Below are 26,805 nucleotides of genomic sequence, written 5' to 3'. Positions count from 1 at the left end.
CGCAATAGATGTATTTTGAATGAAAATGAAACAAGCCCTGGCCGGTATGGATCAGTTGGTTGAACTTAGTACTATGCACCCGGAGGTCGCTGGTTCAATTCCCAGCCAGGGCACTTGCCTGAGTTGCAAGTTCGATCCCCAGTGGGGCGGGGGGTGCAGTAGACAAACAGTATTTCCTCTCTAAAATCAATAAAAAAACATATTTAAAAAAAAGAAAATGAAACAAGTAGTGCATGGCTTTTATAATAAATCACAATTGTGTTATTTTGGAAAGTATAAAACTATATAGCAATTATATGGATCTGTGTTTCAGGCATAGGAAAGCATTTGGCTGGATAGAAAGCATTTGTCTCTGGAAGAGTAGGATTCTGGGCATTTATGTTCTTTTGCTTCTCTGTATTTTTTATTTTTCTATAATGCCCATGAGTTGCTTTTAAAGTAAGAAAAAATATAATTCTGTGATCTTAGGAGGGGCATTTAGAACTCTAATTAAATTAATGTTATTGAATAGTTCTGCTTTTCAGTATTACCAACAGCACACAAAAAAGTCTTACGGGGCTAAAAATCACTTAAAAATAAACCTACCAAAATGTGGAAACCTCAGAATATCTAAGGGGAAAAGGGAGCCAAAAAAACACACCAAAAGATACATAAAACATGGTAATTCACCCTTTATAATGCACCAAAATTACTGTCACTCAGAGGAGAGACTTAGGTTTTTGCTATTTTTAAAAAACAAAACAAAATACAGCCCTAGCTGGTTTGGCTCAGTGGATAGAGCATCGGCCTGTGGACTGAAGGGCCTCGGGTTCGATTCTGGCCAAGGGTACATGCCTGGGTTGAAGGCTCGATCCCCAGTAGGGGGACGTGCAGGAGGCAGCTGATCAATGATTCTCTTTCATCATTGTTGTTTCTCTCTCTTCCTCTCCCTTCCTCTCTGAAATCAATAAAAATATATTATAAATAAATAAACAAAACACAAATTGTCATGTTGACCAAATAATTGTTTTTGATACTGGACACTAAACAGGTCTGAGGCCACCTGTCAGTACTTGAACCAAATGAAGCAGAGACAGGGTTGAATCGTATATGAGCATTTATTCTAATAATGCTGACAGTATGGGCAGAGCAGTAGGTCATCCTAAAAATTCTGATCTGGCTTTTTCTGCCAGCTGGCTGGTTGTATAGGGAAGATGAGGATAGCTACTTGCAGCTGCCAGTATAACAGGGAAAAGGGGAGGGAGGGACTGCAGTCTGGCCTTCAGGAGCTCAAAGTCTGATGACAAGGTGGCTAATCTTCTATGATGTTACAAACAGCTCAGCCCCTTCTGGGACCAGAGAATAATCAACATTCCTGTGAAAACTCCCGGAGGGGGTCAGGGTCTGGGCACAGCAACTAAGTCAAAGCCCTTTCTGTTCTTGGTCTGCTTTTTAAATGTTTGTGGGTTTTTTGCAGCATATCCTCCAGTTTCCCAAGGTCTGTAAGAAAACCTCTTATCTATAGTTAGTAAGATGAATAATCATTATGCAACTGTGGTCCTATTCTTATTACATGCCCTTCCCCCTATCATTTTGAGCCCAAAAGGTCTACCTACTACCAGGAAAAAATATTATCATAGTTAGGAAAAATGCTCAACAGTATCTAATGCTATAAAAGAAAATCAAGCAAAAAGGTTTAAGCTTTCTTTCTTCTTCTTCTTATTCTTCTTATTATTATTATTATTATTATTATTATTATTATTATTATTACTATTATTCCCATTATAGGACCTGGTGTCAAAGATGCTTCATGTGGACCCTCATCAGAGATTGACTGCTGCCCTTGTGCTCAGACACCCTTGGATAGTCCACTGGGACCAACTGCCGCAATACCAACTAAACAGACAGGACGCACCACATCTGGTCAAGGTGAGCAGCCCCATTCAGGCCCTGTTTTCCATGTGTCCTCTAAGAGAGACTGTGAGATGCCCTCTCCATGTCGCAGCACCTGCACCGGTCACTGTCCCTCAGCCTGTGTGCAGTTCTCCTGTGGGATTCTCTTACAGTGGGTGATTTAGAAAAGAAAAGGTCAAGCTGTGCCGAAGTGTTGTAATAAATCTAGTTTAAGAAAGACCTCTATGCCCTGACCGGTTTGGCTCGGTGGATAGAGCATCGGCCTGCGGACTCGAGGGTCCCGGGTTCGATTCCGGTCAAGGGCATGTACCTTGGTTGCGGGCACATACCCAGTGGGGGAGTGTGCAGGAGGCAGCTGATCGATGTTTCTCTCTCATCGATGTTTCTAACTCTCTATCCCTCTCCCTTCCTCTCTGTAAAAAATCAATAAAATATATATTTTTTTAAAAAGACCTCTACATTTCTGAATTTATCTATCAGCTAAGCTTACGGATTTCCTATTTTCTTTATACTTTCCTCTCTTATGCACAACCCAAAGCAAACTACAAGTTCAAAAAAGAGCATGCTTTGCTGCCTCTGAGAATAAAGATTGCAAAGGGGAAAAAATTGAACAGTCCTGAGAAAAGTGAGGACTGCTTGTTATGAACCCATCCCTGTCTTCTCATCCATTATTCCAACCTCCCACATTGGCTTCTTCAATTTTAGTTAAATCAGAGGGTTTGGCCAGTGTGGTTATTTTCATTATGAGGCTAATAAAATCTATATGTTTGCTAGTGAAGAAATTACCTGGGGGAAAATGTTCATTTCATGTTCTGTGTACATGACTACCCATTGTCATTTCTGTTTTGATATTTCTTTCCTGTTTTCAGGGTGCCATGGCAGCTACATATTCTGCTTTAAACCGTAACCAGTCACCAGTTTTGGAACCAGTAGGCCGCTCTACTCTTGCTCAGCGAAGAGGTATTAAAAAAATCACCTCCACAGCCCTGTGAAATGACCTCAGTGAAATATTTGGTACCATGGTGTAAGCTGATAGCACAAGTTCTGGCGACAGGTAGCACATATCTGAGAGACACCTGCAAGCACACACTGTCCCAGCTGGTACCCATAATGCTGCTGCTCCTGCTGCTGCTCCCGCTTTCATCTCTTCTCGCTTTACATGATTGTTAGCAAGTTAGATTTTCCTGGAGCTTCGGATGAAATGGAAATGGAAACATGATGAAGATATATTCACTGAATCAATAAGAAGAATGAACATATGAATACCACCTAAAAATACACTGAATAAAGTACTCTACACCATATAGCATTATTTTTATAGAAAATATTTCATGTCCCTTAAATATTCTTTGTTAGTTATAGGGATGGACAGTTTATGTTAAGCACTTAGCTTAAACAATCCGTTTATATTAGCACTGTATCCCTTGTGCCATCCAACATTTTGTATGTTTTTGTAAACAGTTCATATACAGTACATTTCTGTACTGCTTTCTTTAATGTATACATGCCTTGTTTAACTTGGAATCTATTATTATTAATCAATTGACTATTAAATCTGGTTAAATAGTTCACCTGGATTAACAGTATTGTTGGACAGCGCTAAAAATAGCCAGATTGTAGAACAGCTGTTGAATGTAATACTTCCAAAATGTACATATCTTTCCCCACGTCTGTTTCACTGGTTCGTTCGTTTGTTTGTTACTTAAAGTCGGGTGCTCTGTTAGACTAACCTGTAGAGCTGTTACAGTAGAGAAAGTTACATGTCTGTGGCATGACATCAAGAGTACACCTATGAAATTAGTTCATATATTTTGCAATTCTTTAGTGTTCTTTTTTTTAACTAAGGAAGTAGTTGTTGCACTTTTAATCTTAAATAGTGTCCATACTTAAAATTGGCATATAATTTGGAATTTTGCCAATATACATCAAAGGCCTGTGGTGGAGAAATTGGCCAAGGAAAATTTAGCAACAGGTCATTCAAGTCCCATTGGATATTTCATGTTTAAATAGATCAAACTGCAGAATTTAGCATATGAATAACAAGATACCTGTTCTTGTATACCTGTGAGAAAAGTATGCTTTTTTGGAAAAACAGTAAATTATAATGAGTTCTATCCCATTACAATGCTTTATATTAAATACTAATATGAGTGTAATAAAAGCCACAGGCCTCTATATGAAATTGGATTAAAACTTTCTTATTCTAGGGAATAAAACATTCTTGATCAAACAATATCTGTTCTAACCTGAAATCATAGCTAAGGTAGGTTAAGTGAATATCTAGCATTGAGTGTTTTCTGAATTTCTCCTGATGATTTATAGCCATATAGTACTTCCTTTAACTTCAGATATAATCACTTTTCATAATGGTCACTGAGTCTGCTTAGATTACAGTATTATCTACATCTAATGTGGTAGTTTCCATAATTTTATTTGATTAAAGAAATTTCTGTATCCATTATGACCTGTATCTTTGCCAAGTTACCTAGCATACATCAATATGTAATATTAAAAACATATGAGCAAGGAAAAAGTAATTTAACTTACCTCATCAAGAATGTGCCCAAACAGATCTTCCTTTGTCATGTATTAAGCCATTTACATCAGAAATCTTTTCCTGCCAGAAACTTTAAATCTTTCACGTGAGAGTACAAAGCCAAGAAAGCATGGTTTGTCTGTCTTGGAAGCACTTGTTATTCCTTAATTTCTCCTGTATGCAATTAAAGAGAAAGGAAAAATCTATAACATTCCTTTGGTCCAAGTGACACAAAATGATTATTGCATAGAAATCAAATGTAAGTTTATCTTCTAAAAAATGTGTAAGAGGAGGGATTTCAGAAGATCCAGATGGAGAAAAATTTTTTAAATTCTTGAATATATGGATGCTTTTCATTGCTTGGAAAAAAAGCTCTTTTTTCTTTCTTTCTATTCAGTGTTTTAAACCCCGGTCATCCCAAATTCTTGTAGCTTTTAAAATGTTAATGTAAATCTGGGCATATATTCCCAGATTTTTTTACACTGATGCTATTCCATAATTGCTTAGGTGTATTTTCCCATTGTAGTCTTTTAGAATCAGAAGTAAATGTGTAAATCCTTATAAGTCATCTTGTCCAACTTTCTCATATTGCATGTAAAGAACCTGTGACCCAAAGCAAAGACTAGAATCCTTAACTTCCCATGTAGTTTTTTTCCCCCATAACACCATGCTGCCTTCCCTTCAGATTATCAGCCAACCAGAAGCTGAGTTACTCAAAAACTACATATTTCTTGGGGCACTCCTCTACTGGTATATGAACGCCAAGTTTATTGCTTTCAAAGATAATTGCCTTCTTTGCCTAGTCCAGCTGCCAGTTTTGTTGGAGAAAAGCAAGCTATATATGTTCTCAAAACTGAAGGCTTTCTGCCTAAAGAGCAGTTCATGAGCATAATTTGTTGTATCTGTGGTTCTGGTGTTCCTATTGCCTTTGGTTTACAGCAGACAAACTTGGCCAACAGTGTGTGCTCTAAATATAGTGCTTGTGCTGGGCTAACCTTTCCACCAATTCCTTCACCTCCATTTCCTCCAGGCCCCTATAGTTGTGGTAGTGAGGCCTTTATCAGTGTTGCTGCTTCCCAGGCTTCTCCCAGGAGGTTTTAGTTCAGTCTTAAAGATACTTCCATGTGAAAGAAGGAACTAAACTATCAGGCTACTTTCACAAACCTCCTCTTAGCTTGTAATTAAAAATAATATCCTAAATGGTAGATTGCATTTAGCATTGCCAAGCGCATACTGGAAAATACAGATTATACTACCATGTGTTTTGTATCTTCCCTTGCAAGTGATGATATTAAACTAAGGTAAGTTTTTGTCCTTTTAATTTTTTATATAAATTATTTCCGCTCCCTCTAATTTATAGACTTGATGTCTTCTTTTAAGTACAATAGAACCTTGTGTGTAACAAATTCGATATGGATTCATTTATTCATAAGCAACCCCAAAAGTCCAAAAGTGTAGGCAGAGTCGAGATGCTGTGAAGCTGACAGGTGGGAAAAGTCAACTTAGCGAGAGTCTGGAGAGGGTGTGGTGTGTGTATGGCAAGAGATTCCACATTTCCCGTGTGGTGGGCTGCAAAGAGCAGGTTTGGGTCAGCCGTTTCCCATCTGTTCTTAAGAAGTGGTAGAGGCCAGGGGACATCATGGGAGATGGGGTTGGCCTGTTAGCTGTGCCCTGCACCCTCGTCCCAGGAAAGACTTGAAGGGGTAGAAGGGTGCAAAGGCTTCATGAATAGACAGAATAGTTTGGGTAGGAAAGGGGCCGGGATAAGTCCAGCCTGAGATGAGAGCAGAGAAACATTCAAGATTTGGGGGCCTTGGTACAGATATGCTTAATCACCATGGAAGCCAGCAATACAATACACATCTCAACATGACTTTGACATTCTCTATTTTCTGGCTTTTATTATAAATGTCCTAAAATTTTTCAGTTTTCTTTTTTATAGAGAAAATTCTCTCTTACGATGGTATCAAGCACTTGAGGTTTATGAAGACATTAGGACAGATATCTCAGGAATGTAAAGGGTCAGAAAAGGTCTCTTTTCTCTGATTAACAAATTGGATGGGTTTCATGGCTGACCCTTGGTGCTTAAACCAGGAGGTTCCAATCTAGTTTTAGAGTTCTGTCCCTCCGAAAGGTCCAACTCCATGTGACTAACAAACTGGATGTATACTTTGAGCCTTATTTAATTCACAGAGAGGTTGACTTACCTCTGTATTTTTATTTCAACAAATGAAAATAGCCCTCTTTTCACCTCCAGATTGCTTACATGTTGCTGGTCTCCCCAAGTGACCATTGGTGGAGACCAATTAATGAAGGAATGAAATTCACTTTCTTGGGACTGTGGTATTCTGCAGAGCCAAGCTTAACCACTTTTTCTAGTGAAGAATCTACAGAGCGATAATACCTAAGTATGGATGGCCGAGAAGAATTTATATCTACAGTGTGCTTTATGTATTTTTGACACTGCTGTATTCTGTGTGATCGAGTGACTTGTAACTGGTTCCAATGTGAGTGTTCTCAAAGAATCCTAGTAATTAAGTTGACTTAATTTTCTTCAGCCTTGTATTACTATTAGTCTCACATTTGCCACTTTGATTCCAGTCTTTTAACTGTTCATAACAGGGCATACCAAGGGTTGGGATAAGAGCCTACTTCCTACCTCTTAAGGCACTTTCCTCATTATTTTTCCATGTAACCTTGAAGTGCATGATAAGCTGTTTAAATGTCCATGACTTCTCCCAGAGCAACTAGCAAAGTATATGACATTGAATAGAGATTAGTGGAAAGGAAAATTTAGAAACTAAGTTCAGAGGTGCAAACCTCAAGAAAACCTCTTTAGAGCACATACCATTTGAGTACAATATATGTAAACGTATGTGAGAAGAGAGTTACTATAATAGTCCTCTAAGTAGATTAGTTCATTATCTAATGGAAGTGGAAATCTTTACTCCTATTATCACTGTAGTACTGAATGAACTGTATACTGAGTTTTTCAACCAAGTATTTAAAGTAGAACTTTTAAATACCAAGCAAGGGCATAAGGATAAAGGTTTGGGTTTGTGTTCCTCTAAGTGTAGTGTTCCATCTAAAGCTTTGTTTTTTAATCGAAAAATGCTTCAAGGTATTGCCATTTCTTAGCATCCTTAATAATTATGGGTGATGAGTTTTTAATTCTTAAAATTATGTATGTGTATTAGGTTTATCTTAAATGTTACCCTACGCTGAAGGGAAAGTATACACCTAAGGGATGTAATTATTTTGCATTTTTGGGTGGGAATGGGGTGGGCATCTACTTAGATAGTTTTTAAAAAAAATCACAAGTATTTTTCTACTATTATATATCATCTTACTTTCTACTAGTTTCTCTCTAGTAAGGCATGCCAGAAGCCCAAGGTACCATATCATGAGTTCATATGTATTGTACCTTTTATTGGTGGTTAAATCGTATCAGATGCTTGGCACTGCTGCCGTAATTATGAAATGCTTGTAAAGGATTAAATATCACTGAATACTTTAAATTGTTTTACTTAAGAGTCTAATCTGGGGAAGTTTTCAAATCATACTATTAATGTGTAATCTAAGCTCTTTCAGATGTATCCATGAATAATCCTGGAACAATATTGCTTGTATTCCTGTCACAGAACAGGTTTTGTAATCTTTAAAAGAAATGAAAATTTATATAATAAAGTTTCAAATAAATGCATGTATGTTCCTTTATCAGGTTATTGCAATTACATGATGATTAATCCTTCATATTATCAAATTATTCTATCCAAGGTATAAATTTATCAAATTGGATTGGTAAAACTTAAAACAGGAATGTCTCTGAGTTAATAAGAAGTAGGAACTAATTTTTCTATGCAAAGTTTTCGTTAGCCTAAAGAGTTTGTCAAATCAGACTCACATCAGTCATAGAGCTTACCCAATACTAAACTTGATTAATCATTCAAAGGAAACAGGGTAATATCCAGGCACAGATGAGACTCTTTTCTTAGAGAAGTCCAAGATTATCAGATTTAATTCCAAAACAACCTTTTTCTCCCTCATAATGGTACATTTTGTATTGATTTAGAATTAAAGAATAAGTTTTCTTCTGTGTGATGTATGTGGAGATGTTTAAACAATGGGAGTCATTTGGTTTTGCAACACCACTTTTTATGCCTCATTAATTACACAATTTAAATGATGAGTCCTTATTTTCCATCCAGCCATGCCTCATAAATCCATAAATTACAAGTTTTACAAGAAGCTATCTCTATAGACCAAGTGTATCTTGCTAAAAGCATTTTAGAGATAAGGACTTTTTGTTTTCTTTCTACTGTTAAATGTCATCACATTTAAAAGGAAATTTGAGATCATTGATTGCTGGTAGAGAAGGAATGGATTATAGGCCTGCAGTTATCCCTTTCCTTCTCAGTAGACATTTGTAGTAGTTTTATATTATGATAGCGTATTAGTTTGCTAGGGCTGCCATAACAAAATACCACAGACTGGCAGAAATTTATTTTGTCACACTTCTGGAGCCTGGTTGTTCAAGATCAAGGGTCCAGCACCCTATCTCCAAACAAAGTCAGATTCTGAGGTATTAGGGGTTAGGAATTCAACATGAATTTGGGGAGTGCACAATTCAGCCCATAACACTGAATTTAGGTCTTCCCTCCCTCCCTTTTTTCCTTCCTGAGCACCTACTGTACCATGTGCCAGACATTCTGCTAAGTTCTGGTAATGGTAAAGCAACAGATGTGGTTTACAGTGAGGTAGGGAAGACATTTATAAAGTAATAACGTCATGCAGATATTATGCTTTGGTAATGGGGATGGCAGGAAAGCATTGCCCATTCCTTCAGACTCCTAACCTGTTAGGTCGGGTGAAAGAACCATGTTAAAACAGATGTGAGATTACAGTTGATGAGTCAGCTGCTCAAACCCTGAGAGGCTGGTTTGTCACAAAGCAGCAGAAGTCTGGTGTCAGCCAGCAGGTGGCGCTACCTGAACGAGCCCTTTACTAGGAAGCCTGGGCCCCGCCCATTCCCTCCCTGACTCCGCCTCCTCCTTGCTCATGGCCCCGCCCCCTACGTGTTCCGCGAACGCTCCCGGAGCGCGTGTCGCTCAGCTTTAACAATAGGGGAGGGGTTAGGCGGCCACGCCTGCGCAATGGAGACAGGGGGCGGGCCCAGGCGGCGTTGGAGGCGGAGAAAAGCAACGCAAGCAGACGCGACGCCATTTGCTGCCGGCCGTGCGTGTGTAAAGCAGTTCTCGGAAGAGCTCGGTCTCGGGACTCCTCCGCGCACGCGACCGGCCTCTCGCGCCCGCTTGGTACCGCGGGGCTCCACGCGTCACCCCTCGCGCCCCTTGGAGGAATCGCCGCCGCCGCCACCACCACCGCCGCCGCCCGAGTAAGAGTCGGAGTCGCCGCGAGGCCTCTGCTCCCGCCATGCCCAAGAATAAAGGTAATGCTGCCTGGACCCCAGGACCACGACTCCTCTCTGCCGGGTCTCCCGGCCATCCTTGCGGCTTCCGGGATAGCCCAGGCCGCAGTGACCTTCCTCTCCGCCCGGCCTGCAGATGGCTGGGCGATCGGGACGCCGTCCTGGGCTTGGGAGAGGAGCTGGGAAGTTACTCCTGTCTTCCAGTTTGGTCACATTGGGGTGGAGCCGACGCCATTTTTGTAGGGCCTCCTGCCGGAGAATGTGGGCTTTGGCTCCTGATTGGCGCCACAGTGACCTCGGCGTGGTGGGGACCCATAGGGTGACCTCCCCTGGGGCGGCGTGGGGTTCGCAAATGGGCGCTTTTGGCCGTCCTGGGCAAGGGGAGTTAAACCCTGGAAGCAGTTCTTAACTTTTAGAGGGTGATGCTTGCTTTAGTGACCATCAGGTACCCCTACATGGGTTTCTTTATGGACAGAAGTTGAATATTGTTGAGATTACTCCTCTCTTGTAAACAGTGGGCGAAACCTGGATGCAATCTTGAGGTTCATCTCTAGAGATAATACCCTTCCCCATCCCTTTACGGAGTTTAACACCCCCCCCCCCATACTTGTTCCATAGTTAGCCAAGTTTTCTAGTTTTGTTTAAGATGTTATATATATACACACACACACACACACACACACACACACACATACATATATACATATGTATATGTATGTATGTGTGTGTGTGTGTGTGTGTGTGTGTGTGTATTGTGCTGGAAGTAAAGACCTTTAAGTTCCCTCCATTCTGAAGTTAAACTTTGACAAGTTACCAGCCTTGAGGATAAGTTTATTTGGAATTTCCAAAATGAAAAGCCTAGTCTAGGTAAAAGCAGAACAGTCCTAAAGAAAGTCTCCGTTTTTTAGGAGACTTTAAGGGTGTTTCTCCTTTTTAAGCATCCTTATAATTTCTCAAAGGAAATTGTTCAAGTAGAAACTGGGAAAACTGTTTCTGACAGAAGAGGAGCTCATTTCAGAACCCACGAGAAGTTTCCTTTGGTTACTCATCCGGAGACCCCCTGCCCTGACCTGACCTACTTCTGTTTTTTCTACTTCACAGCTGGCTACAGCTTTTCTGTCTCATTTCCTCTGTAGCTGTCACTACTCATTTTATCCCTTGGGATATTTGGTTGCAGTTCCCGCAGGGCAAGCTACCTTATTGCCCTTAGAAATCTAACTTGTAGGTCCTTTTTTGGAGCAAGGATTTTACTGCTAATAATTCTTGGAAAGATTGGGTGATAAAATAGGGTTTTTTTAAAAGGCATGGTTTTCTTGCAACCTATATAATCCTTTATTCCCTATGAGATGGTAACTGGATCGCTTTAATGGGTATCTTATTCTCACTTTTATTTCTAGCATGAGATTTCCAATTCCTTCACTAGACTGTAAGCTGTAAAGGGCAGTAATAATATATGTCTTAATAACATTGGATTGCTAGCACTTGACACTTAGTAGATGCTCAATAAATATTTGTTGGATTAAGTCACCTCCCTTCTGTTGAGTCCACCCTTAGGTGGATGATAGGTTACCCTTTAGTTCCAAGGATAGGGCTTCTGCATTAAATCACATCTAGTTCACTAGTCCCCTGCCTTTAAAGTTCATTCCATTACATGGCAATAAAATAGAGAAGGGGTGATCAAGGTATGGTTAATTCTGGTAAATTGACAAGTGATGAATCACTTTTATAAGTAACATTTTGGGCGTACAAAAAGTATAGATAATGCAATGAACACCTGGGAATCCATTACACCGAACTTGAGGATTACAACACATTCAGTTAAAGCCCTCTGTGTCTTCCTTCCTTACCTTGGGGGAAAGGGCTCCCACACTTTGAGGGCCTTACTACCTTTGATTTTAAAATTACCACTCCTTTAGGAATATGTGGACTACTCTTGACTGATTTATTCAAAAACTTGGCCAGCTCGAGTATATAACTCAGCAAACAAAGTCGGTATGATTCTTGTCCTAATGGAGCTTTCACTTTAGTTTGAAGACCTGGCATGATTAGTGGCTTGAAGCCAAAGGTACTTTTCTCTTCCTAGGGAATTAGTTTTGGTGTGCCCTAAGAATGCCTCAAACACTGCATTCTAAGGACTCTGGGTGGGTCAGGGAATTGTAGAGGCCCACCTAACAATTGCACAGAGCATTGTGAGGCGGTACCCAGGACAGGGTAAGTGCACATGATGATGCAAGAAGTTAAGTGTGTCTGTCTTTAGAGTGGCCAAGTGCACACTCTTTATTCTGTTTGGGTTATGAACCTTTTGCTGCTGCCACACTCTTCCCATATGTCCCTTAATCTCACTACCACTTACAGCCATTTTTGGAAATGACTGCCAATGTTGTTTAGGGTCTGAAATGGGACAAAATGCTGTGTAGAGATGCCCTAATGTGGGGGGCTAATGTTAAGTGAGTTACTTCTTTGAGCTTAGGTAAACTCACTGTTATTACCTCATGAGGTGATTGTGACAAGTAAGTAGGTGGTTGCATAGTGTCTGGTGACTGACATCTGAATTCTCAGGTCACGTGATACAGCCTCAGATAAGTCACTAAACCTTTCGAGCTCCATTCATTATCTTGTGAAATAAAGACAAAAATAATACCTATCTCATAGTCATAGGCTTGTTAGGGGCGAGATACTAGAACAGTGAGTAGTCTACTTGAAGCATAAGGGAATGGAAGTATTGAGAGAGAGGTTGGTGTCATCTTTACAGATTGAGAGACTTCTATTCTGTAAGGTAGTTATGTTATCACTAACAGAAACAAGGATGTTGAGCAAGGACCAGCTTTGTAAAAGAAAGTAAATGGGGTTTTGAATAAAATGGAGCTTGAGATGGCAGTAACCCATTTACTATAGAAATGTACTGAGGCCAATAGAAATAGGAGATAAACGCTTAGTTGAAATAGGGAGCTGGGGTGTAAAATTATTAACATTGAAGTGGTAGGTGAGAGAAAAATAAATTTCCTTAGAAAGTGGGTGAGCAGAAGGAATTTGAACTGAATGAAGCTCCAAAGGGATAAGCATAATGGGGGCAGGGGGGGGGGGCACTGATAAAAGGTCAAGAATAGTACAAATGATCCTTCAAAAGTCGGGAAAAGGAGAGTTGAGAAATGATCAGCAGGGTCATTATTTAAAGTATGAAAAACAAGGGGGCCATGGAGAATGACAGATTTTTTAAGGACACCAGTAGATGGTGTGGTGTCCTTAATGAAGGTATTTGGATCTTCTGTTCTAACTCTAACTCCCACATTTTACAGGGGTTGAAAGCTCCGTGTGTCTTTTATTCCTGCCTCCCTCTACATCTGGCCATAATTCTCTTGTTTCCATCTCAAAAATAATTCCTTTATCATTCCTCGGAATAATATTCCATTGTATGGTTGTGTCACAGTTTATCCATTTATCTACCAGAGAACATCTTGGTTACTTCCAAGTTCCTTTCCTCTTCATGACTAAGCACGGCCTGCTTCATTGTACCTGTAATAAGGGCAGTGACCTTCTGACCAGTTTTCCCACCCAGAGGATCATGTCACACCTCTGCTTTTTGTTGAAGTACTTTTTTAATTAAAATTTTTTGAATAGTAAATATATTCAAATTTCAAAAAGTATAAAAAGTGAAATCTCTCTTCCTAAATGTGTCCCATTGCCATCTAGTTCTCTTTCTCACAGGTATTATTTAACTTTTTTGTATATGCCCTTCCAAAGATATTTTATGTATATATAAAGGCAGATGTGAATATGATTTTCTTTATATATATATATATATATATATATATATATATCAATGGCGGCTTTATGCTCTTCTTCACCGTGCTGTATTTGTTTTTAAACTTATACTAGGAAGAATTTTGAATATATGCAAAAGTTGACTAGTATAATGAACCTTCATGTACTCATGTCCTGGCCCCAGGCACCATCAATTCCTGGCTAAAAACTTGCACCATCCACACCAAATCAAGATCCAGAGATGGGCTACACATTGCCATTGGTTGATATGTCTTTTAAGTCTCTTAATGGGTAGGTTCCCCATCCATGCATGTTTTCTTTTTCATAATGTATCTATTGAAGAAAACAGATTGTCTTAGTGTACAAATCCCCCTACAGTTTGCATTTTGTTGATTACGCCCCTATTGCACCATTTCCAGAAAAATAAGCAGAAAGTGCAAAGTTCCCATATACTTTCTCCACACCAGTTTCCTCTATAAACATCTTACATGAGCCAGTCTGGATGCATTATTAACTCAGGTCCATAGCTTACAAGTTCATTATGTTGTACATTGTATGGGTTTTGACTAATGTATAGTGACTTGTGTCCACCATTACAGTAAAGGTTTCTCTGTGTCTTTGGAGGGCTTGGTAGTTATTTTTAATGCTGAACTAGAGGCTCAACACACGAAATTCGTGCAAAGAGTAGCGCACCCCGCCCCCCCCCACTGGCTTCCCTCTGGCACTCTGGACACGCAGGGGCTTCCCTCCCAGTCCCTGTTTGTCGGGTCTAATTAACATATTACACTTCCATTATTATAGATAATATTCCATTGTTCCACAGTTTATTTGTTCACCTAGCGAAGAACATCTTAGTTGCTTTCAAGTTCAGGCAGTTAGCACCTTGCTTTTTAACTTCAAAATCAGTGTATCCCATTCATAGCTATAACTTTACCTTTTTTGTTTTGTTTTCTTGCATTATCTTTTCTTTTCAGTCATCTATTTGTACTCATACCTTTTGGGGTGGCGGGGGAGGGTCAGGTAAAAGAGAGACAGTAAGTGATTTTTTTTAACTGTTCTATATGCCTCAATTTAGTTTAGTTTTTTTTCCTACTGTTTTGCAGATAATGTCTTTTTCTTTCCTTAAAACAATTAGGTAAAGGAGGTAAAAACAGACGTAGGGGTAAGAATGAAAATGAATCCGAAAAAAGAGAATTGGTGTTCAAGGAAGATGGGCAAGGTAAGTGTTTTTTATAAGTTAGGATCCTTTTAGTAATAGTTTTGTTTTTCAAATATGGAATTTCAGTTTCTAAACATAAAAGAGATACTATTCATAACCTGAGCAGTGAATGGCATGTGCCTTTTTGCTCTTCTCCATTTCTTTTGCTAATCATTTTGGTTACCAGTCTGTGGTGAGGATTGGCGGTATTTCTGTAAATGTATAGGTTTATTGTGTTGCATATCTAGGAATGAATTATACAGGTCAGAGGGAATTAAGCCTCAAAAGTGATGGTTGACAATTCTATGATTTAGTGGACCTTTTTTAATAGTAAATGGTGCTACATAGTATGTGCAGTGGACCATGGATACTTGAGGGATGAGCCTGAAGCCTTTCCTTCTCTTCTCCAGTGCCATTAGCATATAATTTCATTAAAAAATAATAAAATGAAGTTGAACATGTGACTGACCTTTTCTAACCGATTAACACTTTGTGCCAGCCCAAGATATATTATACTAGTTTCTTATATTTTTATTTTGAGTACTTTCAAACCTTTAGAGAAGTTGCAGTATTAATACAATGAACTTTTCTTAAATTGTTGTGTGTGTGTGTGTGTGTGTGTGTGTGTGTGTTTCCGGAACCATTTGAAGGTTAGTTGTGGACATCTTAATACTTTTCCCTTACTGCTTCTTCCTGTGCTCTTAAGAACAGGTATATTCTCTTACGTAACCAGAACAGAACGCTTGGGTAATTTAATTTGAGTATATTATGTATCTAGTATATGGTCCTTAGTCAAAATTTCCAGCACTTTTTAACAAAGAAATTATTTTTATAGTCTTTTTATAGAACTTCGGTGATTTGTTCACACTTTATAAAAATGAAACATATTTTCTGGCTAAGAAAGCTTTTTTTCCTTAGCCTTAGTCATTCTAGCCCTCATTTGAAGTTGACTTGATTTTGACTGCCACTACGTTTACTTTTTCATATTCCCCCACTTTGGAAGAGAGGCTGCCATTTGTTTATTTATTTATTTTTAATTTTTTATTGATTTCAGAGAGGGAGAGAAAGATAGAAACACCAATGATAGAGAAGCATCATTCGGCTGCCTCCTGCATGCCCCGTACTGGGGATCAAGCCCACAATCCGAGTATGTGCCCTGACCAGCAATCGAACCATGACCTCCTGGTTCATAGGTTGATGCTCAACCACTGAGCCACTCTGGTCTGGCAAAAGGCTGTCTTTGACCACCATGTTGAAGTGGTAGGTTCACTGTACGTAATCTGGGTAAATTCCATTTGTCAACCTCACAATCAATTTTTCAAAGTTACATCACTGTATTTACCAATCCTGTATACTAGAGAGGTAATATGCAAATTGACCCTCACACCCTCACACAAGATGGCCATCAGGGAACGGTAGTTGTGGACGATCAGGCCAGCGGGGAGGGCAGTTAGGGGCGACCAGGCCAGCAGGAGAGGGCAGTTGGGGGGATCCAGGCCTGCAGGGGAGGGCAGTTCGGGGCAACCGGGCCGGCAGGGGAGGGCAGTTCAGGGTGACAGGGCCAGCAGGGGAGGGCAGTTGGGGGCAATAGGGCTGGCAGGGGAGTGGTTAAGGGGTGGTCAGGCTGGCAGGCAGGCAAGCAAGCAGTTGGGAGCCAGCAGTCCCAGATTGTGAGAGAGATGTCTGACTGCCAGTTTAGGCCCGATCCCTGTGGGCCTAATGAATCGTAATGTAAACATCTGTGTTTTCCGATGGTCTTAGGCTCTACAGCAGCGGGTCTCAACCTGTGGGTCACAACCCACAGGTTGAGAACCGCTAGCAGGGTCGCCTAAGACCATCAGGAAACACAGACATTTACATTACGATTCAGAACATTAGCAAAATTACAGTTATGAAGTAGCAACGAAAATAATTTTATGGTTGGGTGTCACCACAACATGAGGAACTGTATTAAAGGGTCGAGGCATTAGAAAGCTTGAGAACCACTGCTCTAAAGGTTCTAAGGGAAAGGAGATCCAAAATTGGCAAAGGCTTCGAGAGATTGAGGAGAGGTATAGTGTGTACATTTTGGGACAAGCCACCTTGCTCTCCAAATAAAGCAGTCATGAAGAAACATTTCTGATAGCAGAGATGAGTCTTGGGCTCTGCCATTAACTACCTTAGGGTTTGTCAGTCCCTTTCATTTATTTTACTGCATATATTTATTCCCAACTAGTACCACCTATATGTTCTAGTGACTTTTTGTGTGTGTGTGAGAAATTACGAATTGATTCGATCATCCGCACACCAGGTAGCTGAAACTGGATGGCCCCAGCCTGTTCTAGTCACTTTTATTGTGGACTTCCAAATTGCTTTTATGAAAAGCTGAACAATATCTTATGCCCTTTTCTTTTCCCTCCCCCAGAATATGCTCAGGTAATCAAAATGTTGGGAAATGGACGCTTAGAAGCAATGTGTTTTGATGGTGTAAAGAGATTGTGTCACATCAGAGGGAAATTGAGGAAAAAGGTACGTGTGGAGATTGTTTTAGTTAATACAAAATTGTGGTTAAGGGGAGGGGTGGAAATGTCTCTACAGTTTTTATGGGCCAAAGACCTCATTTTTATGTTACCAAAAGAGTTCAGTAGAACAGTGATTTGCAGATTCTATTTAAAGACTCAATTTGCATCACTTATGTTGTATTCCTGCCAAAAATGTTTAATCTGAATCTAATTATGCAGAAATAATCGACAAATCCAAATTGAGGGACTCTCTGCAAAACAAATCAGGAAAGGAAAAAAAAAGGCTTGGGTGCTATTAAGTGTTACATTTCCTGAATTGTCATCTAGAATGGGCTGCCTTGGAAAGTAAAGACTAATGTTCTATCACAGTAGGTGTTCGGGCAGATTTATTAGTTAAATTGGTTAAAAGTTCCTCCATCTCTGATTTTATGATTATTTTTTAAGTTTTGTTTGTTAATCCTTCTGTTACCAAACTAAAAGGTTGGGGTGGAGAAGTGGAAAGAAGGGAGGGAGGCAGATGAAGCAACATATCTAATTTTCTATTCTTACGTGTGAAGGATAACTAATCACTTAGAGTAGTTCACTAGGGGGTGGGGGGGTTCCTTTTTAAATTAATCGTCATTCCTCTAGAATGAATAAACTACCAGGTAGTTAAATAAGAGGTTTTTTTTAACATTCCAAATTACCGAAAAGTTGAAACAGGCACAGCTGCTTGCTATAATTTGTATTCTGTTTTTTCCTATTTCTAAATGTAGTTACTTCAACCACAGTTGGGTGAATAGCATTTTATGGGAATGCTGATTCAGTGTTGCTCTTGATTCTTTATTTGTATTTCTTTTGTAGGTTTGGATCAATACCTCCGACATAATATTAGTTGGTCTACGAGACTACCAGGTAAAAAAATAAAATAACATTTTTATGCACTTGCCAGATTTTGATGATCCATTGGTGTTAGGAACATAAGTCATAACCATATTTTAGCAGTTCTAGCCCAGTATGCCCCTCACATTGTATCAGCAAACATTTCATAAGGCATTGTGCTAGGTAACCCCGAGATTGTGGTTCCCAAATGCCAGTCTGTGGAGTTCGCATTTTCACTGTAGAAGAAATGCAGGCCATGTAAATTTTTCATGAAGCTAAATGGTTCTTTTTTCCTTTTCTGATATTTAAATATTTTTCCTTTTTAGTCTAGGCCGGTGTTTCTAAGTAGTTAGAATGTTGGCCTATGGACCGAAGGGTCACACATTTGATTCCAAGTCAAGGGCATGTACCTGGGCTGCAGGTACAATTTCCAGCCCTGGTCAATGTGCATGCAGGATGTAGTCAATCGATTTGTCTCTCTCACGTTGATATTTCACTCTCTCTAAAAATCAATGGAAAATATATCCTCACGTAAGGATTAACAACAAAAAGTTTCCGTTTTGGAATGAGATAGTGAATAGTAGTGTTCTTAGTTGGCAAAATAAAAATGTAATCTTACGTTGGTCTTCCCACCTTTTTTGTTGTTGTTGTTGTTAATCCTCACACGAGGATATTTTTTCCACTGGTTTTTAGAGAGAGTGGAAGGGGAGGTAGGGGAAAAGGAGAGAGAGAGAAACATCAATGTGAGAGAGACACATCGGTTGGTTACCTCTCCATGTACCCCTATGAGCCGGGGAATCTTGACCAGGAATTGAACCCGAGACCCTTCAGTGTGCAGGCCGACACTCTACCACTGAACCACACGGCCAGGGCCCCACCCCAGTTTGTTTTGTGGTGTTTTTTTAACTATACATCTTGAGTTCAAAATCTGGAAAGAGTTACTCATGGGGCTACAGCTGAATGATTCATGCTGCCATCCCACAAGATTCGAACAGCCTGGTAATGAGGGGAATAAGAAAAGCACAGTTAATTACAGTATAAACCATGATATACGTTTGCACTCTAAATTTAGATCAGCACTTAGGTGAGAAAATTATAGTTTGCCCTCATGATCTCAACCTGGAGACATTGTGGGTCTGTGAAATCTGTTTGGTTCTATCTGTTAGAACTTAACCCACCGTGTGTTAAATCACATTGTGAGTGATAAAATGTTTTTATTTTTAAAAATATATGTATATATTCCAGAATAAAGAATTAAAATCGTTGCTTTAAATCAGTGGTTCTCAACCATGGGTGATTTTTTTTTTTATTTTTTATATATATATTTTATTGATTTTTTTTACAGAGAAGAAGGGAGAGGGAAGGAGAGTTAGAAACATCCATCAGCTGCCTCTTGCACACCTCCAACTGGGGATGTGCCCGCAACCAACGTACATGCCCTTGACCGGAATCGAACCCGGGACCCTTCAGTCCGCAGGCCGATGCTCTATCCATTGAGCCACACCGGTCACGGCTGATTTTTTTTTTTTTTTTTTTATGTCCAGGGCCATTTGGCAGTGTCTGGAGACATTTCTGGTTGTCACACCTGAGGGAGGGGGACAGTGCTGCTGGCATCTAGTGGGTAGAAACCAGAGATGCTGGGAAACATCCTACAATGCACAGGCCAGGCCCTGTAACACAAGAGTTATTCAGCCAAAAATATCAGTAGTGCTGAGGTTAAGAAAGCCTGCTTTAAATTCATACCATTTTAATGTCCGTTCTCTTCTTTTGATCTCAAAAATAACCCCAGAAGTAGGGATAATAGTTTCCTGTTTGAAGATAGGAAACCAAGGTGCCAAAAGATACAACATTCTGACTAGAAAATAACAGCCAAGGCCAACTTTTCTGATTCTTAATTTCCCATCATCCTTCTCTGCCCCTGCCACTTCAAGGGTGGTCCAGGGACCAGTAGCATCACTAGCTCTTGGGAACTTGTTAGAAATGTAGAAATGCTTGGACCCCCCACCCCAAGCCTCCTAAATCAGAATATGCATCCTAACAAGATTCCCCCTGATTATGTAAGATGTATAGATAAATTCATGGCTTCACATCAACTAATCTATCTTCAGGAGGTGTAAAAGCTCCACAGGAGATTCTGATCAATTCTACCCTAAGAACCACTGGTACATGGAAAGTGTATTAATTTCCTTAGTTCATTATACCAGTCTCAATTTTTGAATTGGAGTGTTTAATAACCCTGTAAGTTATGGTTCCAGGGAATTTTTGTATTTCAAAAGACTTCTAATCAAATCAGAGGGTAATGTTAAATAATCCACAAGATTAGGTCTGCACAGTACTGCTCTTATTAAAGTGAGATCTGTGAAGATCTTCTCTAAGCTTGTTGATCATTATTCATTTATGCATGCCAACTTCATACTGGGTTAAACCCAAGGATGTTTTTCAGAGGGTAGGAGAAAACTTAATATTTTGCCATAATCCGTTATTTTTCTCTTTTCAAGGATAATAAAGCTGATGTAATTTTAAAATACAATGCTGATGAAGCGAGAAGTCTGAAGGCATATGGCGAGCTTCCGGAGCATGGTAATGTCTCAGTTACTATATTAACCTGTCATGGTGCTATTACCTGCTCATATCAAGGGAAGGGATTTGGGTAGAATTTTGTGGATTTTGCATACTTTTGTGCTTACATGATTTGTTTTAAGTCTGGACTGCCTATACTTCATAATACTAGATACCTTAAGAAAATAATTGAGGTTCTGTTTCTAATAAATATACTTTTGATGAGGAGTTATATACTTTATAAGCCCTGGATTTCTGCATTATACCAAAGGAAACATTTTGTTGAGTATTTTAAAAGTCATTTCTCAAAGAGACTGTTAGTGTTTGTCTAACTTTAAATGTGAAACAAGGGTAGTAATTAGGCACTATTGTTGATTTTTATTAAAAAGGCACACTTCAATTTATCATACCTAGTATCACAGAATCCCACAGGATTTTTTAAGCCATCATTCTTTGTTTTCTCCCCCAGTACAAAAAATTATGCGTTCTTAATGCGGAAAACTTAAATAAGTCCCTCGCAACCTTATCAAAAGGGAAATATACTTTATATACTATTTTGTAAGCCTGCATTTTACAATAATTTTGTATTATATCTTATATTTTGATGTATCTCCAAATCATTAGAATAATCACACTTTTATTAATTTTTAAACATAGAATACTGTAGACCATGAAAATCCTGCTGAAATGAATTACTTGGCATTTCAAATCTAGGAAATGCTAATATATCTGGGAAGGGCTAGCATTTTCTGTTTCATTTTCATTGCTTAGGGATAGCATGATTTGACCAAAGATTCTGATTGACGAGTCTGAAGATCAGTGAGTTATTAGGTTGTGCTCGAACCTTTTTTAAAGCACAGCTGGAAGTTGTAATAGTTTCGGAATTTGTGTCATTAGATCCTGCCTTACTAAAAATACCTTTTAAACAAAAGAAAATTATAACACAAGTACATTTCATCTTGACTTAGCAGTTACTTTGTTGGAGATTTTGTTTTATCAAATACTGTTCTGTATAATAGCATTGTTAAGTCAAAGTTGGGATGTTTCTGATCATAAAACAGATTTAATTACATTAAAAGTTTGAGTTGTACGAGTCTCCTTTTATATTTCAACATTTGATATCAGACCGCTTTTAGTGGGCAATTATTCGTTTTAATAACATTTGGTTATGTTATGTTATGTGACTATATTTATTTATTGTTTCTTTAGCTAAAATCAATGAAACTGATACGTTTGGTCCTGGAGATGATGATGAAATCCAGTTTGATGACATTGGTGATGACGACGAAGACATTGATGATGTAAGTAGATGTGCCTTGCATTTTTCAGTGTTTGTGAATTATCCACAGAGAAACCAGCTTCTTCCCCAAACTTCCTTTAATCTAAGAATGTTGAACTTTTAAATAAGGGTATATTTTGAGACTTGTCCATGAATTAAAGTATTCAGTAGACAACTAATCAAACTGTTTATACTTTGAGAATTCATGTATTTTCAACATTTCTTCTTAGAAAGATCAATATTTGCTTTGGCAATAAAGAGAGGAGGGGTGGACTGGCTGAAAGAAGGTGAAGGGATTAGCCAAAGAACATATATGCATAACCCATAGACACAGACAATAGTGTGGTGATGGCCAGAGGGAAGGGGAGCAGGGCTGGGTGGAGGTGGGCAAAGTTTAAAAAAATAAATAAAACAAGCCAAAAAATAAAGAATGTCTAAAGAGATCTCTCTTAAGAACTTTAGTTGTAAGAAATATAATATCTTACAAAAAAAACATGTCTTCTCTCAATTGAAATACTGGTATGTTAAAAGGAGAATCTGGTTTGAACCAGCTTGATAAGAAGCATTGAAATTACAACATACATTAAAAGCTTTGTTAAAATCAAGGCCTTTTGCCACCATACGATGTTATCTGCTGGATATGCACTATTGGCAATCTCTTGGTTTAGAGTTAGTGTGTTTATTTTGAGGAAAATGTATTGTTTTTCCTAACTTTAGTAAAGTAGTGATGCTCATAAGAGTAAATGCCTCATTGCCCTCTGGTCAAACTTAATTTGGGGCAATATAAATTTATTTAATAATTACTCAAATCTGGTTTGGGCTCTTCTTTTCAACCCCCTTTAAATAAAAATGTAGTTCAGAAACCACCTGTGTATATATAACTCTAAAAATAATACTAATGTTTGATTTGCTTTAAAGATGAAATTTTCATATGCCTAGGTTCCTGACCAAGATTGTACAACAGAATTATCAGAGTTTTTCAAAAATAGGAAGACTGGTCTTGGGAAAGTCTGAGTTAGGCATCACTGAGATTCTACAATGAATATTTTCCTATACTTGATTTATTACGTATATATATGTCTTTATTCATCAATCCATCTTCTATTTGATGCATCTTCAAACCATTAGATGCATTTATGAATTTTTTAATATATGGTACTACTGTACTAATGCTTTGTTAACTTTAAAGCATACCCACCCTAAAATAGAAAATGAAAAAGGATAAGAAATAAATATAAATATATCATTATATATTTTTTTAGTTTCACTCCTTCTGGAGACCCTGAGCTAGAGGATTCTTATGACTAAACTGTTAGTGATACCTTGATAGTAGATTTATCAATTATATTCTCTGACAAGAACCTGACATGGTTGTAGTTTAAGGGGTGACCCAAACATTTGGACAGCTAAGCTAGGGTAGAAGGCCTCTTCAGAAATTAAGAACCTAACCAGAGAACACGCCTGAATAGGAAGATAGGTTGAGAATCTGGACAGGAGAAAAGTTTTCTAAGAAAGAAAGAAATTCTGAATCTCTGCCAGTGCTTCCTCAGGACTGGGCCCCACAGCCTGGCAGGGGAAATCATCAAATGGTTATTAAGGGGGTTGGTATTCTCTTTTTAAACGTTTGTAAGGGTGGCTTTGTTTATCACCTGAGAACCTTCTTCCCCAAGACATTTCTCTAGATAATTTATAAGTATTCAATCTTATAACCAGGTTGACTAGAAAGAGGAGAATTTGGTCAGTATCACACTTGTTCCTTTCTTAAAGAAATAATGCTCTGTTCCCACCCCCAAAATAAACTCGCTAGCACAGATGGAAGGAGACACTACACTTTATTAAGAATATTCAGTATGTCATGTAACATTCTAAAGGAGGTTCTAAAGATTTACTGGCAGCAGACCAGAATTGAGAAAAGCATGGTGTTCAGGATTTCCTCTTCAGATTGAATTTGTTTCCCAGGTAGCCTAAGGCAGTGGTCGGCAAACTCAGAGCCAAATATCAACAGTTCAACGATTGAAATTTTTTTTGAGAGCCAAATTTTTTAAACTTAAACATCTTCTAACTCCACTTCTTCAAAATAGACTCGCCGAGGCCGTGGTATTTTGTGGAAGAGCCACACTCAAGGGGCCAAAGAGCCGCATGTGGCTCTCAAGCCGCAGTTCGCCGACCACGGGCCTAAGGTGTCCCTTACGTGGTAGGCTGCTGCAATAGAAGAATCCGTTTTTCATTTGATCTGATGTTCTTTTCCCTTTCAGATCTAACTTGACCTCAACATTCTGCATTCCAACTTCTCTGAAGATTTGATTGTTCAACAATTTGGATTTCGGCTAAGGCCTGTAAAAGAAGATTAAAATTCCATTAATTTGAATGCAGTTGGGTTAAAGCACACTGATTTGTTTCTAAGGTGTTTCTTTAAAACCGGTAGTGCTGAATTAAGTGAAATATTAAGCTCACTTTGTTCTTTGGGTGTAATGGAACTTATGGGTAAAAGAGTACAGCTACTATTTTTGAAAAGGGGAAAAAAAACCTTTCCTATTTTGACCACTTCCAGTAAATAAATGGATGCTTTGAATAAACCATTTGCCCTATACTTACCAATTATAAGTAAGCCCTAGTTTTTACTGGCCTGTTGACTGTACAGGGGCTTTCTATATAGTCCAGTTACCTACATGTATCCTTGAGGTTTTGAACAAATTTAAGGGAAGCAGAAATGTGCATTTGAAATCAGAAGTGATTTGGTCTGTTTTTCATATTTAAGTAGCATGTGGCTATTTTTATACTAATTTTGCTATTGCATACATTCTTTTCATGACCTTATTTTGTAACTATAAACATCAGCAAGAAAGCATTTCTAGCATGCAGATATTAGAACCTGGGTTTTAATAGCAATTTTGAATTTGTGAAGTTAGTAGTTGCAGAAATTGAACACTAGGTGGCACCCAGTTATCTTAACATTGGAAATACTGACGTGGTTGTAAATTTTTTTTTACACTTTACTGTGCATACGAAATATCCCAACCAAGATTTTTTTTATCGTGCATGTATGTTGAATATTTTTACATAACTAAAAGGTTATTGTCATTTTATTTCAGAAGTCATATGTGCAAGCTACAATTTTGAATGACTTGTACACATGACTTATGTATAAATGAAAATTTAATTTCATAACAACTTGCACAAATTAAGCCCTTTTCAAACGATCCCTAAGCTGGGGAAAGAGGCGGGAATAACAACTTAATGAAAAGATAGTCTCCCATTTCTGAATGGAAGAGCTACAGCGGAGAATATTAATAAAGACAATGTCATACTGCACAGTGTATTATACACTTTGTGTTAGGGTATATTTTATTGTGTGTACAGATTTTTTTTTTTTGCTTGTATATTATTGGGACTTTAGATTCATCCTTTCTCATTCAGTTTTTCATGGCAACTAGTAAAATAAAATTAAAGGCTGGACTAGTTAGACCTCACCAGCCACGTTGAATTTATGTGCAACTTTAAAAGAAGAGATCCACCATGTAGCGTGTGATGCTTTTATTCTGCTGGTCTCCAGAGAACTTTGCTGTGATAAAAAGTAATGTAAAGGGGAATAAACCTTCACATGACTTACAAAAAAACCCCAAATCTCTCATAAGTGTGCAAACTCTGGAATCAAAATCTGTGGATCTATAAAACATTGTTAAAGAATATAAATTTTGAATGGACAGTTGTGGTTTGTGTTTCTTATTTGGCGTTCTTGAATACTTACCTAGTTAGACTGCATCTGAGCCCATGGGCTAGTTTTTAATATTTAAAAGAAACCAGCCTCTTAAGAATTGTCAGTAGTGATTGTCTTTCTCAGTAATCTAAACCTAAGATATTTAGGCTTTTGTACATAAAGGTGTTTTGCTAAATTTGTGGTATATAGGAGGTGGGCAAAAGTAGGTTTACAGTTCATATGGGAAATAATACAATAATAAATAATAATGCGAGAACAAACTGTTTTATGTACTTAAAACTGTAAACTACTTTGCCCACCCCTGTATAGATCCTTCCACGTTATTTTACCAAGAATGTTTTAACTGTGTCTGTGATACAGTTCATAGTAGGGATGGTGTATCTCAAGCTTTTCTACTTACATCCTCAAATAAATATGATTTACCTAAAGATTCTTTAAAAATTACAACGATGGCCCAAATCTTGCATTTGCTAGTGGTTTTTTCTTTCTTGCTTTGGAAGTAACAACTCAATGTAGTGTTGTTGCATCCTTGAAAATCTGAAATCATAATACCCATAATTGAAATAATTGGTCTGAAATTGTAGCTTATATCAACACTACTCGGAATTATTTTATTAGTAATTTATCTTTCATGTGGAAAGAAGTGTTCCATCTATATATTTCTAATTGGGCTGAAATTGTAGCTTATATCAACACTACTCGGAATTATTTTATTAGTAATTTATCTTTCATGTGGAAATGAATCGTTCCATCGATATATTTCAAATGAGCAATGGAAGTGGTCCTTAAGAAAAGGTTTTTGTTGTTGTTGTTGTTGTTTGGTTATACTCTGATTTGTAAAATACAATGCTATAAAGTGTGCTCTGAAAGAAAATAAAATGTTTGAAATCCAGATAATAGTCTTACTGTTAAGAGGTGTAATAGTTATTACTAACAAACTTGATAGGCTTGCATTTTTCATGTAGTTTTTATTCCACTTCCAGTTAGAGTATAAATATGCTGTATTACTAAAGTGGCTAAATAACCAAACCAAGTGTTTGTGTGAAAAAAGACTTGCTAAGATTTATTTG

At 38.3% G+C, this 26,805-nt stretch overlaps 2 protein-coding genes across 8 annotated transcripts in view; both read left to right on the top strand.

Moving 5' to 3' along the window:
- RPS6KA3 (ribosomal protein S6 kinase A3) overlaps window positions 1–8,140 on the top strand; it is a 116,080-nt gene extending 107,940 nt beyond the window's left edge. For 5 of the 6 annotated variants that reach the window (XM_054720696.1, XM_054720688.1, XM_008154563.3 and 2 more), the window contains 2 exons: window positions 1,768–1,908; window positions 2,763–4,352. In XM_054720696.1, coding sequence (XP_054576671.1) covers window positions 1,768–1,908; window positions 2,763–2,885 — 264 coding nt within the window. In that variant the 3' untranslated portion in view covers window positions 2,886–4,352. Of the gene's footprint in view, window positions 1–1,767; window positions 1,909–2,762; window positions 4,353–6,686 lie in introns of those variants that run through there. The other variant, XM_054720683.1, reaches the window with a different exon arrangement.
- A 1,493-nt stretch (window positions 8,141–9,633) lies between these two features.
- On the top strand, window positions 9,634–25,723 carry EIF1AX (eukaryotic translation initiation factor 1A X-linked). 2 transcript variants are annotated; one of them, XM_054720674.1, is made up of 7 exons: window positions 9,634–9,878; window positions 14,755–14,838; window positions 17,222–17,325; window positions 18,162–18,212; window positions 20,678–20,759; window positions 21,948–22,039; window positions 24,273–25,723. In XM_054720674.1, the coding sequence occupies exons 1-7, from the start codon at window positions 9,863–9,865 to the stop codon at window positions 24,276–24,278; spliced, it is 435 nt and encodes a 144-aa protein (XP_054576649.1). In that variant the 5' UTR covers window positions 9,634–9,862; the 3' UTR covers window positions 24,279–25,723. The 2 variants fall into 2 exon arrangements, with proteins under 2 accessions (XP_054576649.1, XP_054576646.1); XM_054720671.1 differs by lacking the exon at window positions 9,634–9,878 and adding an exon at window positions 13,789–13,910.
- Window positions 25,724–26,805: the final 1,082 nt, after the last annotated feature.

This window comes from Eptesicus fuscus, chromosome 1, assembly GCF_027574615.1.
Source record: "Eptesicus fuscus isolate TK198812 chromosome 1, DD_ASM_mEF_20220401, whole genome shotgun sequence".
Taxonomy (NCBI): Eukaryota; Metazoa; Chordata; class Mammalia; order Chiroptera; family Vespertilionidae; genus Eptesicus; species Eptesicus fuscus.
Note: the sequence above shows the minus strand (reverse complement) of the source record. Positions and strands in the feature narration are given on the sequence as shown.